This window comes from Abramis brama (assembly GCF_963993115.1).
Source record: "Abramis brama genome assembly, chromosome: 16".
Taxonomy (NCBI): domain Eukaryota; kingdom Metazoa; phylum Chordata; class Actinopteri; order Cypriniformes; family Leuciscidae; genus Abramis; species Abramis brama.
This window is the reverse complement of record NC_139978.1, coordinates 16435964-16450701: the sequence shown is the minus strand read 5'-3', so window position 1 is coordinate 16450701 and position 14738 is coordinate 16435964. Positions and strand designations below refer to the sequence as shown.

Sequence of the window (14738 nt, the reverse complement as noted above, 5' to 3'; positions counted from 1 at the left end):
TCACTTACAGGTGTGCGATGGAGTTCGTGCACTTATATATTTAAGGTGGGAAATTTACAAAATATCTTCATGGGACATGATCTTTACTTAATATCCTAATGATTTTTGGCATAAAAGAAAAATCTATAATTTTGACCCATAGGCTACAATGTTTTGTTGGCTATTGCCACAAATATACCCGTGCGACTTAAGACTGGTTTTGTGATCCAGGGTCACAATTGTGAGATATACAGTCATATTGCACTGTAAAAAAATTGTATACTGCATTTCAACATACCACTTCATGTTGTGGTTTACACTCTGGGCCCTATCTTGCACCCAGCGCAATTGACTTTGTACACCAACGCATGTTTCATTCCTATTTTGCACCCGCGTAAAGCGCGCTTTTCCCTCCACAGAAGCACGTCGCTAAACTAGGGAATAAACTTGCGCTCCCTGGGCGGTTCAGCGCAAAAAAGGAGGCGTGTTCCGGCGCAAACAATCCCTGGTGCTATTTTACTGTTCCATAAAACAATTGCGCCACTGGCCAGAAAAAACCTAGTCTAAAGTCAGTGGCGCGTTGCACGTTGTTCATTATGCTATTTTAAGGGCGCATGCTTGACCATAATGTATAGCGTGCACAACGCGCATACACTTTGACGCGCAGGCTGTGAACCACTCCTGGCGCGCGCCTGGCAAATCCGCCGTTATAATAGCAATACGCCAAGGAAAAAGCGCGTCTGCTCTTAAAGGGAATGTGAGATGATGCTCTGATTGGTTTATTTCACGTTACGCCCAAACCACACCTATGAATAATGAAGCTACTTCAGACCAACCCCTTTTAGATTTGCGCCTGGCGCAAGAGTCATTTATCCCGCCGGGAAAATAGCAACAGCGCCGAGACCCGCCCACAAAGTTACTTGCGCTTTGCGCTTTGACACTTGCGTTTCAGATCGTTAAAATAGGGCCCTCTGTGTTCAATTTGATAGATGTCAGGCCAGGGCAAAAAATATTTGTCTGCCTGAAATATGACAGAGCATTTTATGACGTGACATAAGACTCTCTTCATGGGTCATTTCAGGTGCCGATGAAGAGTCTATTAACATGAGAATCTTCTCTCCTGCTTGTTCACTTTCTTTTTCATTTCTTTTGACAAATCCCTCAAGCCTGGCGAGCAGAAATACTTTCTAACAGAATAAGCCACTAGAAAAAGAAATGCAGACAAACAGAAGAATAGAAAAAGTAGAATATAAATTAGATGAACCCTTTCAGGCACAGTGGTCTGTGAGAAATCATCTATTATTTTCTCGCCTTTCAATTTGCATTAAAGAAGGAATCTTTCCGTTGTGTGACATTTTGTGTCTCACCAAAGTTGGGTGTGCAGTTTCTTTGAGCTTCTGAAAAATCAAAGCTAAACTGGTTAGTTTTTTTTTGCAACTATTCTTATTAAGTGTTATGTTGCATAGAATTGATTAAAAAAAATCATGCTACACATTTTTATATAGGAGATTTGGTGGTTTTGCACAGCAAACACTGTGGATATACAGGAAATACCAAATCATATGACAAAATGGTGGTAAGCATTCTGTGTTTGATCAAAATGAGAGATCTTTATAATATGGTCAAACCATTTTGACTGAAAACTTTAAAAAAGAAATGTCAGTCAGTGCACAAAATAAATATACACTCAGTTCAATTAAGTGCTTTTTACTAAGAACTTTTAGTAAGAAACCACCTCAAAAATGCCTGCTAAATCCTGTTTGAAAGAAATTCAGTGACTGTGTCTAAAACGGTTTGAAAAGAGATTATGGTGGCATGAGACCATAATCTCTGCAGGTTCAGAATAATATGATTGTGCAGTTTTATTATACTCATAGTGGCTTCCAGATTTACACTAGCTTCTGATCAAATCTTTTGGACCAATAAAACAGCATTCAGACTGACAGTTTGAATGATGGCGGCCTCTTTCATAATAATTTTCTTGCGTTTAGTATCTTCATGTAGTGTTTATTTGCTGCTCTTTGCTGTAATGGAAGTCCACTCTTACAGTCATGGCCAGCATTACTGTCACAACAGGCAGACGAAGAAGGTAATAATATTGTGAGTAATAAAAGCAAGACTTTATGAGCTTTCTGCTTATATTTAGAATCTGAAGTACACATGAAATGCATGAAAACATATGTGTGCAAAGGGAACTGGGACAATACATGAGTGAGATTGACGATTTTATGATAATACACCTTACTTCATGCATAATGTAAATAAGAAATTTAAATATTGCTGTTAATCATTAAAGTCGATTTAAGATTAGATGAGTTATGCAATAAAAAAAAAAAACACTTAATCTTTGTGATTCACATTTTTCTATTCTGAGTTCAGCATTAGAAATGATTGGGTATATCTGACAGGCTAAGTCCTTTGGGGAGATGAAGCGATAGCTACATGTTGCGATGATCTGACAGCATGCAGAGCCAATGATAGCACTGAGTTCCTCACACCTGGCATTGAAAACTTTCACTGAAAGATTTCTGGCTGAAATTAGCAAAGACACTCAAACAAATTCTGTGTTGTTTCAACCCATGTTTGGGTCAAATATGGACAAATCCAACCGTTGGTTTAAATTAAAAAGGTAAAACATATAGGCTAGGTTAATTTAAACCAACGGGTGGGTTTGTCCATATTTGACCCAAACAAGGGTTGAAACAACCCAGCATTTTTTTCAGAGTTTACTGAATATGTTCAGTTTTTGTAGCTCATGTTGAGTTTCCAACTTACAAAATGTTGAGTTTGAATTTAGTAAATTTTTGAAAGCAGTCTCCTATAATTATTATCAGTTATAAAGGGCAACTTGACTTTAGATTATTATTGTTCTTTTTATTTTATTGAACAAATTGAGAAAGAGTTGTAACACCGGTGACAATATCACAGTGGCATATTCTCATAGTTAGTGTCAATATCAAAATACCTACCCCTGATCAGATAAATAATCAATAAATAACCCCATAATCAATTAATTAAAACATCAAAAAAAAAAACAAAAAAAAAATTCAATAGAAATCTATCATACAAATACTAAACAATGTAATACTATGAAAAAAATGCAAATTAATAAAATTTGCAGCCGTTGAATTATTAGAAAAATAATGCACACCCGAGGTGGAAATGCACTGTAAGTTGATCTGCTCCAAGAACAGCGCCGTTATTACCTCGCTAGTGAGAAATGTTAAGTTGTTAAACTATTTTACTGATAAAATCGTCAGAGCAGCGCTAGCAACACGTTTCTGTGCGAGTGTGTGTCCATATATATGTGTGTTCGTTACTGCACGCGAGTAGGAAATAGCGGGTGTAGAGCGTAAGAGCATCTTCATGTAAGAGCATCTGCTTTCCATATATAATAAAACGTAATTTTATGGCAAAAAAAACATGGAAATACTTCGTAATTTTTATCCTACTGTTTAATATATTTATTTGCTTGGTCAGTTTCATTGTGGGTTTTGGTTCTTTTGCTGTTGTAGACTGTAAGGTCATTTGAAATAACTGAAATCATTTGGTGAGATGATATGGAACTGTAATGCGGTCAACACCTGCCTGGAACTACTTTAGCTGTGCATTTACCGGAAAATAATTGCACACGTTAGAATGTTCGTCAACCAATCAGATTCAAGCATTCAACAGCCCTGTAGTATAAAATGGATACGTGCAACAATTTAAATCAAACAGGAGTTTCTGGACTAAAAGTCAAGTTTGACACAAAATTTGCATAATGACCCCCTCAAAAAAATAAAAAAAAGCTTTAAAAAAAACTTAAACTGAAGAAATATGTATCACACTTCTAATTTTCAATCTTGAACCATGCATATATTGATTCAGAACATTACATTGTGAGAACACAAACATTTTGACAAACTTACAAGTTACAGTGTAAAACGTAACCTTCAGCCACTGAGACCAATTCCCTCTTTCTCGTCCCCCTTCATTCCCTTCAAAGGGAAAACACTGTTAAACACCCAACACAACCTCAGTTCAAGACATTGTTATCTTCTCTCTTCTTCCTATTACCTTGCACATATATTGTTTATTTCCCCTTTACTGCTGGCTATATTAACTGTAAAAGCACATTTGAAATTCATACTTCACTGTTGCCTTTGTGCCCCTTCAATGTAGAAATGTAATGAGACAGTTTACCATGTGGCATCCCTGTCAGCAGGGAATGAGATATGGTCTGTGTTATACAAACAAGCCTGGGTCATAGCCACTGATTATTAAACCAACAACAACACTGTCGCTTTGTGGTCCCTGATGCTAAAAGTTTGAAAGTAAACCGGTTTTAGACTTCAGAAATGTCCACACAAATAAAACGATTCATATAATGAGGAGACACATTTTACTGGATGTTTTGAGATAAAAGAGATTATTACTGTAACTTTCAACAGTCAAAACCTCCTCTCAGTTAAAAAAAAAAGAAAAGAAAAAGACAGTTTACAGAAATTCACAGCAAAAACTTGTTTCATACTTCTGCAATAGTTGAATACATTTGAATGCACAACCTCCTACATTTGCACATCATCAACACCCTGTGTTTCACACTATGACAAAGATTAATAAATACTGTTATGGTAACACTTTACAATCAGGGTTCATTAGTTAACATTAGTTAATGTATTAACTAACACAAACTAACCATGAGAAATACATTTGTTACTGTATTTATTAATCGTTGTTAACTTTAGTTAATAAAAAGTCATTCATTGTTTGTTCATGTTTGTTTCCATTGCATTAATAATGTTAACAAGATTTTAATAATGTAGTAAATGTTGAAATTAACATCAACAAAGATCAATAAATGCTGTATAAGTGCAGTTCATTATTAGTTCATGCTAACTAATGTAGTTAACTAATGTTAACTAGTGAACCTTATTGTTACCACTGTAACAAATGTATTGCTTATTTCTAGTAGTTAATACAATGACTAACATTATAAAACGGTTAGTTCCAATCCTTGATTCTGATTGGTCAGTAGCTGTGCTTTATTCACGATGTTCTATGTATCACTACACAACACCCCTAGCAACCACTCTTAGTAACTTAAACACATGTTTGATCTCATTGATATTGTTCATTGAAGCTATAGTAGAGTATTGTGAGAGATCGAGTAAGCAAGTGTACCTGCATTTACAGTAGATATAGCATTTTCCTTCAGGTCAGTCATATTCATAATAAAAAAAAAAAAATCTGTTTGAATGTCCGCTGCGATATCTTGTCCTTTTAACAGTTAAGGGGTTTTTCCGTGCCCATAGTCATCTGTCAGTTGCGTCTTCCTTCTCCGTGTTCACAAGTTTGATTCCTTTTAATGTAAAAGTCTTCTCTACTGACTGACTCACTCATAAAGACGGTCTCTGCCGCCATCTATTGGCGAAATAATGTATGTAACGTTTGTTGCTGTTTACGGTCAGGGACTACTTTTTCCAGCGGAAGGAAGGCTTTTAGTGATTTTACTTCATAAAAGTTGCATAGATACATGTTTTTTCGGCTTTAATAGTTAATTAAGTTAAGTTAATAGTTAATACTCGAGACAAGTGCTGTATCGTGAATAAGTAACGGCTGAAGGGGTTGCCCTTCAGCCGTTACTTATTCACGATACAGCACAGCCTCTCGTACCTTATTGCTTACTTAATTAATGGGACATTATTGTAAAGTGTTATGTATTTTTATAATTTATTAAAAAAAATATAGAACCAATTTAATTCCTGAGGTCAGTAAGAGGATTGAACATTGTAATAAAAAGCATATTATAAGGATTTTGTTGCAGAATTGTTTTTATTAATATTATAAGTGAACCTCAGGGACCCATTTTACAGCAGACTGAAAAAGTTTGGATCTCTCTTTCCATCGCTGCTTTTCTCTCTCTCTCTTCCTCTCTCTCCCAAATAAGTATTATAATAGAAGGAGATAATGAGTAATGAGAAGTAAAGAAAGGCTTCCCATTCTCCTCACAGCAACAGTAGAAGCTAAAGACTTTCTAACGAGCTCACGCACCTCAGAGGAGATTACATCTAAACTGTGGCACTTCTCCTAATTGCAATCAGCATAGTCAGTGCCAAGAGCTGTGAATAACCCAGACTGAACCTGCTGTCCCTTTAGCAGTCCATTACACAAATTGTGCATTATTCACACATTATATGCCGGTGAGTGATCTGTAGTAGGTAGCCTATGCGTAGTATGAGTATTTGCACATTAAATAAACCCACATGCCTTATAAACTCAAACTAATTCATTCAATTATACTGGTTATAATACAGTATTTGTGACCTTTGGTCTACCAGCAGGTCATTTTTGGTCACAATTTGTTTTACAGGCTACAGAATTACTGGGCTCCCTCCAGCATTCTTGCTTGAGATGAAGAAAAGAAAGAAAAAAGCTGTAAATCCTTTTTATTCCTTTGTCATTTTCTTTTTTTATCTCAGTATGGAGTTTTTGTGACCCAAATGGTTCTCTCTAGAGGAGGTTTATGGTTTTCTATTTCTCTCTGATGCCAAATAAAATTCCAAGTGTCATTTGATGTCATGACTTGAATGTAAGGAACGTGTTGGTTGAATTCACTAAAACAGTTGCACCACTTTTGTCACGGACTTTGGGCTACTGCAGATTCCTGTATTTGATATTTGCAGGATATCTGAACATCTCCCAATTTTTTGTCCCATTTCCTTCTGTTCGGTTCCTATCCCTTCTTTAACCAGGCAAATGTTTGTGCATGCTGAGCGCAGTCTGTGCTGCAGCATCCTCTGACCTCCAGACGCTGGACGCTTTTTTTATGTACATTCTCGACAACCAATTTCATACCTCATTTACGGCTTCTACCTCCACTGTGAGACACACCTAAAATTGCTCTCTCACAAACACACACACACACGACAAGAGAGTGAGGACTATTGAATCAAATTTAGAAACACTCTAAAACCACACAGTATTTTTAGATTTGGGTAACCTTTGCTTGCCGCACATTCAGAACATTGCAAATGGCTTTTGTCTATTGAGAGTAAGAACTTTTAAAGGGTTATTATTATGGGAACACAAGATTGCACCAATTGCAGGAGACTTTCTCATCCTCGTAATGTTACAGGATACCATGAATTACAGGATACTTTTTTGACCTCAGTCTAAATAGCTGTAGACTGCACTGCAAAATAATGTTCTTATTCAGTGTTTTTGTCATGTTTTCCAGGATAAATATCTAAAGTATCAATAAAATCCATCTAAACAAGATACATTTAAAACAATATTGATATTATTGTTAATATATAGTTAGGGCCTGATAGGTCCTTTACATGCAATTTGCAAGCAATCACATCATTACCGCATGACATAAGCTGATTGGCTTCTGCTGATCATGCAGCCAATGAGATTGCTTGCTCAACATTTAAAGAGTCTGGTTCAGTGTTTGCTGTAAGCTAGTCCTGCAGCGCACTATCAAAGTTCCTCTGAAACCCTCCACCTCCCCCAGCTCCACCTGCCTAGATCTGCTATTGGATTTATGCAAGTCTATTTATGCAGCAGCATATCTTACATGCTCACAGCATCATGTGTCACAATTCTGCAAGAGATAGGACCCAGATGCAAATGAGCAAGTGAAGTGTGAACCAGTTCAAACAGCAGGGCAGGGCAGACGACACGACGACAGGCAGAAAGGATGACCACGGAGACCGTCAGTAAGATGGTGATGATGAGAATGCAATAGAGGCAGCTCCAAAGGAAAGACCAGGCAGGAGCACAAGGAACTCGTAGCTTGACATAGATCTCAGATGTAGCACCAGTCTTGCTACCAGGTAGAGGCTCACAAAACCAGAGGCTTGACACAGGGGTTAGATGGCTGCACCAGTCAGTTAAGAGTCAATGGCAAGGGAACTCAGGATACAGGGCAGGAACACACAAAAGAACATACAAGGTGAGACTCAAGACAGACAAGATATAGCAACAAGTAAGAGAACCAAAATTAAACTGATAAGATCAATGGCTAGAGAAAAAAACAAAACAAAAAACACAAATATAACAATAGCAAACTACTGAAAAAAAGATTTAAGATAAAAAAAAAAAAAAACTGGAATTGCAAATAATAATAATTTGATGAGCACAAACCAGAAAACACCACAAAGAACATTTACACAACAAACCAGCAAAGACATGAGGGAAAGAGTCACAATTTAAAGGGACCAGAGCACATGAGGATCAGGTGAGGACAATTAGTAAAAACAAGAACTGGACGAGGACTAAACAAGGGGGCGGACACGAGGCACACATGGCAAACACAAACAAAGACAGAGCCATGTGCTCAAACACAAGACAAACATAGAAACATGAAACAAAGACAACACAGACAAGGCTGCCAGGGCAGAACCCTGACATCATGCCTGTGTATTAGCAGTAGAAAGTACATATTGTATTTTCAAATTCAGAGAGGATCAGTAAATGTACTTCTGGTGGGTTTTTTTTTTTGTCCTCGGGAAATGAATCTTTTTAAGCCTAAAAAAGCTTGGGGAGTAAGGTTACGAGGAAGAGAGGCTTCATGCATCGATTGCACTTGCTACAAATTGTATTGATTGCATGCAGGAGTCCCTCCTGTATTTAACTGTAGTGATACTTGAGATCAGAGGCAATCTGTGTTATTTAAAATATCTGACAAATGCTTGTATTTGCTTCTAGCAGGGATGGCCATGGTAAAATCACGAGTCTACATCAAACGTATAAATCTGCAACGCAGATGAGTAAGGATATGTTTGAGTCTTTAATAAGTAAGAATATGTTTGATGTAAACATTCCCATGTCTTATTAATGTCAGACGTCTGAACATGTGATGTTATTAATCATTGCTTTGTAAATACAAGACCTCTGAGCAATGACGTCTACTCTAAAACCAAGATTACTCCCAACAAACATCAAGATAGTTATTAATATCAATCAGTTTCAAAATATCTTCAAAGGACTTCATGAAAATCCCTAATGTTTCCCTGAGTCGTTTGCTGCCATAGCACAAGGTAATTTATATGCCGACTCCCTTTTTATTTACATAAATATTATATTTCCACTCATTTAGAGTAAACAGTTCAGACATTTAGATCATTAGCACTTTATTCATAAGTAACAAAAACCCATTCGGAATGAAATTCATCTTTTACTCTCCACAAGGGGTCTGATAAACCATCTGTTCTCAAAGTTATACCAACACCCACTGGGTTTTATTAGTTTCTCTCTCACTCCCTCTCTCTCTCCAATCACCAGAGCTGCCGTCAAGGCTAGAGACGCCATTAGGGCAACATATCATTGCCGACCTTCATACACTTTTAGAGGTCCAGAACTTCCCCACAGTCTCCAGCTGATAGTTCCCCAATCCCCTGAATGCTTCGTTCAGCTGCCTTCAGCTGAACACTTACAGATGTCGCACAGCTGGAAACATGCCCTTGTTTCCCTTTTCCCACTTTTCCTTTATCTTGAATGTACTTATCGGAGTGCGCACAGTGTATACATCACTTGAGGTTTCAATAATGCAAAGGTTTCAGGAGGGTTTTAGATAATTCATTTAAACATCGTTTGGTTTTAGCAAGGGTACAGCTAATGTTTCATGTCCATTCTTTTGTCAGGACCTTGTTCAGCCAAAAGGTCGGGATTACATGGGATAATCCACAGCGAAAGTGCATTGCCCATTCGAACTGATAATAATAAGATATGTTTCTTGAGCACCAAATCAGCACATTAGAATGGACACATATTAGATTGGAGTAATGGCTACTGAGTGTATATATATGTATATATGTATATATATATATATATGTATATATATATATATATATATATATATATATATGTATATATATATGTATATATATATGTATATATATATATGTATATATGTATATATATATATGTATATATATATATATATATATATATATATATATATATATGTATATATGTATGTATATATATATATATATATATATATATATATATATACACACACACACACACACACACACACACACACACACAGATAACCCAATGTCCTCAGGTTTCAGGCCACGTTCCCTACATTATGAGGACATGCAGCTGTCCAAATAATTAAATCGCTATACAAGGATTTGTATTATTATTATTATTATTATTATTATTAAAAATGTAAAAATGCAGGATACTGTTTAGGGGTGGGGTTATGGTTATGGGATAGACAATATCATTAGCCCAGTATATATATATAAAAAAAATTAAAAATAGACGTCTAAGGAAAGTCCTCTAATATTAAGAGTGTGTGTGAGTGTTCTGAAAGCATTCCTATTAGGACATTGAGTTGGAATCAGATCAAAGAGTTCATTGTTGTGCTGGAGTTGTCCAATACATCTGTGCAACTCTTTTTTTCTTATGCACACCCACTCTTGATTCCCCTTTCACTCTCTTTATATCATTCTCACAAACACAATCTCACTTGTCTTTCCTGCTCTCTTCTCCTCTCCATAGGCATACATTCTGGCACAAGTAAAGGCCAGCCACACTGCTCAGATCCCAGCCGCCCATGCAACCCTTGTCTGGACGCCACCAAAGCCTGCAACCTCAATGAAAACTGCAAGCGTCAGCGCTCCAACTACATCTCCACCTGCACCCGTGCGCAGACACAGAGCCAGCAACCCTCACAGTCTCAGTCACAGGACAGCTGTAACAGAAAGCGCTGCCATAAAGCCTTGCGTCAGTTCTTTGAGCGCGTTGACACGCAATACACCTACGGGCTTCTCTTCTGCTCCTGCAAGGACCAGGCCTGTGCTGAGAGGAGGAGACAGACCATTGTACCCTCTTGCTCATACCTAGACAAGAGCAAACCCAACTGTCTTCTGTTGCGCAACACCTGCCGTATGGATGTACACTGCAGGTAGGCAAGTCAATGCGTTTTATAATGTAGTCCTGAAATGAATATTTGAACATTTATTCATTTAGCATATGCTTTTATCTAAAACCACTCACCATAGATAGAAAAACAAGTGATTCATCCAAAGAAGCCTGTAATGTAAAAAAAAAAAAGGAAAAAAAATGCAGTTTCCATAAATCTGTAACTCTTGAATCTTTATTTATAACCACAGCTCTACCACAATGTCGCCATGGAACAGTGACCACAAACTTATTACAGGGAAAATCCCCTTGGAGCTGGGGTTTTAGGGATATGTCATCCAAAAATGAAAATTCTGTCATTATTTGCTCCTCCTAATATCATTTCAAGTCTGTGTGATTTTTTCCCCCCAGTGGAACACAAAAAGGGACCTTTTAATAATGTGCTTTTTGCTCTTTTACACGCAATAACAATGAACCGAGACTTCAAAAGGCGTCAAGCTTCATTAAGGACGTAAAAGCAACATAGAAGCATCATAAAAGTAATCCAGACCACTTGTGTGCTGGTTTTGATATTCTCTGCATTGTTACCTATAACATTTAAGTCATTATTCACTGAAAATCTTAAAAAATAAATGATTGTAATATGTGGCTTATATATGGCTTCATAAAACTATTTTCGTTTCTATATATCATGCTAATTTTATACAAATATATATGCTCTTTATCAATCAGTTTGACTTTAGAAGATTAGGAGTAAAGATATTTTAGAGACAGACCTTATTCACTTTCATTTTGTTTTTAAAAAAACTGTCCAAGATATTCTACAAAAACTCCACTCTTTGGTTGTAAGGATGAAAGAAAGCCATATGAGTTTGGAACATCTTTTTGGATGAACTGTTCCTTTAAGTGCCTTACTCAGGGGCTTTAGTACTGTATGTGTGTTGTGCTCAAAGGCTCAATGGTGTTGGCTCACAGCTCACTCTTTGCTGAACCAGCATCCTTCCAGTTAACTGCTCTCATTCTTTAACCACTACAGCAAACCAGAAAACAGATGCTACATTTGAAGTACCTGTTAAATTGAACGTAAAGTAAATATTCTGATATTTATTATATTTATTATACCTTGCATTAATTTTCCATTTAATTTTTTAAGTTACTCCCAAAGCGTTTAATGTTGCTTTGAAATTAAAGTGTGCTCTTTCCCTCCACCATATTCTATTAGTGCCTTGAGCCTTCGCCAGGAATGTAATTGCAGACATTTTAAGAACCTTCTTTTAGAAACAGAAGAGACTTTCTGCTTAATTGACAAGACAGTGTTCAATTAGGCTGAACCGAACATTAGTACATCACTTTTACTGTTTCTCTGGGATTTAATAGCCAACCATTTTATTAACACAAGCCTATCCACTACCACTTACCAGTGGACCATTGCTGGATTACTTCAGTCAATACCTGTCAAGAAATCAAGCCTCTGTAAAATGAAATTTCCACACAGATTAGTTTTTTTTTTTTTTTTTTTTTTTGTGTGTTTTTTTGGATTATTTTGTCTTTTCATTTTAATTTAGATTTGAATTAGTAGAGTTTTTTTTTTAGTTTTGAAGTTTTGAAATTTTAGGGTTGCCAATGTTCATTTAAAATCTTTTAAAACTGGTTAATGGCGTTGAATATTTCAGCACAGTCTAGTGTTTTTGCAATCTATTGCCATTTTCCTGTGCAATGCAGGTGGGTTGTAAAGATTTCACATTTTTTTAATATACATGCATCAAAAACTAATATTAATTTGTTTTAGTTAGGTTTGCAGTAATGTTTCATTTTATTTTAGTTTAAATGCATTTACTTCAACATTTGGTGCTGATACACCGAAGGAACATAACCCTGATCATTCACAAGCCTGAAAGGGTCATGCTTATTATATGCAAATTACAGAAGTGGCATCGAACATGTATTTGCTTTTAGTCCACAGATGCCATGAAGCATCCTGGTGCTTAATCCACGGCTGCGCTGGAAGATGTGGGTAGATGAGCAGTTATCTGTAATTCTCGACAATGTAGCAGAAATAGCCACATAGTGTGAAAAGCTGATATGTCGGAATATTGCATTTCAAAGAAAACTATTCATTCGATTTGATACACGTTAATGTCTTTCATAGACTGAGACAATTTCGTCTTGTAATGTTAAAACATGGCCTTTGGTAGTAATTTGCATTTAGCAATGATTGATAGGTTCATTGAGCACATATACATAACCAAATGATCGCTGAAGCATTAATGCCGACAAATTATAGGAAAACTCCCTTGAACGATTGAAAATAAATAATCACGCAAGGACACACATGCACACATTACTTATAGAACAGAACACACTGTTCCTGTTGTCACTTTTAAATAAGTGAATGCGTAGTTCAAGTGCTCAATCTGGGAATCATCTGTACTGCATGTTTCCCTACTGATTTTTGACTTTGAAGCCATATGAAAGCACTTTGAAGGAGAGATCAGAGATATAAGCTAACTAAGGATATGAAGCAGCATTAATGAGGATTTTTAAGGAGACTGATTTGTTCTTGTGTGGATGTTCTATTTTTAACATTAGTGCTCTGTTGGACCCGATGTATGCGAACAGTCGTAGAGTCAAGACTGCAGAGGATGGACATAAATCTCTTCATTGCTCTGTGTTTTCGTGTGGAGGCACGTCTGTGGAGGTGTTCATGTGGGTGTGTGTTTATGTGAAATATAAAGACAGATAACGTTAGTGGGAAAAGGCCTTCCCTCTTGTTGACTGCTTCGTGTTTAGGATCAATGAATCGCGACAGGATTTACTTTTTCCCAATGCCACGCAAACCAATAGTGCTGCTAATATGTATAAATATTAATTACAGTGTAAAAAAAATTATCAGGATTTTACAAATCATAATATCAAAATCATAATATTTTATGTTAGATGTGATTAATTGCAATTAAACGATTTGACAGCACTAATATATATATCAGGGGTGTGCGGTCCATATAAGCTACGAATGCTCTGCATACCCAAGACATTTGTGGACTCGCTAATTAACATAATGGGCCCTATCTTGCACCCAGCGCAATTGACTTTGTACACCGACGCATGTATCATTCCTATTTTGCACCCGCGCAAAGCGCGCTTTTCCCTCCACAGAAGCACGTCGCTAAACTAGGTGTACCATAAAGCTTACATGATAAAATGTTAGTAATGCATTATGTAACTCTCCGTCATTCATTTATGTGCCAAACGACGATCATTTTCTTCAGATCTGCCAGTTAGAGAGGGTTTCGGGCAAGCACTCTGTTGTTATGTATCGTCATCATTGTCCCACATTTTCAATGGTTTGCTGGCATACGGGTGATTGCATGCGCAGGGAAAGCTGTCCATGGATCGCTCGCCCAAGACCAAAAATGTGCTGCTGCTGACAGATCTCGTTCAACAAAAATCACAATGTATTTGAAACAAAACTAATTAGACTAAATCAAGTGAAAAAAGTCATAACTGAAACTATTTTTATAGTATTTCATTTTTTCCATAGGGAAATTATTTTTTAATGAAAACTAAGGCTATAAACTGTTTAAGACCTAAGCAGACCTACTGTAACTATCCAAGGCTGTTAATTGATAGTCTATACGTTTGTTATAGTCAAATCAATTTGCATTATTTCAACTTATTTTTTAGAGAATATTCGTATTTTTTATTATACTTGCATTTATTCAAATTATGTTTTACTTATATTTTATTTATAATAGGCTACTAATATGTATTATATTATATATAAACGCCCCAACACTATTTTCACATATAATTCCCTCTGCATTTTTACCAATTCGCCCATGTTGAATGACAGATCGCTGTTTGGATTGGCGTTATTAAACATGAATGTCACA

General features: G+C 36.5%; 1 protein-coding gene across 2 annotated transcripts in view; it reads left to right on the top strand.

The window, feature by feature from the left end:
* gfra2a (GDNF family receptor alpha 2a) overlaps positions 1 to 14738 on the top strand; it is an 84127-nt gene that overhangs the window by 33867 nt on the left and 35522 nt on the right. For both annotated transcript variants that reach the window (XM_084138812.1, XM_084138813.1), the window contains exon 4: positions 10483 to 10888. In XM_084138812.1, coding sequence (XP_083994938.1) covers positions 10483 to 10888 — 406 coding nt within the window. The remainder of the gene's footprint in view (positions 1 to 10482; positions 10889 to 14738) is intronic.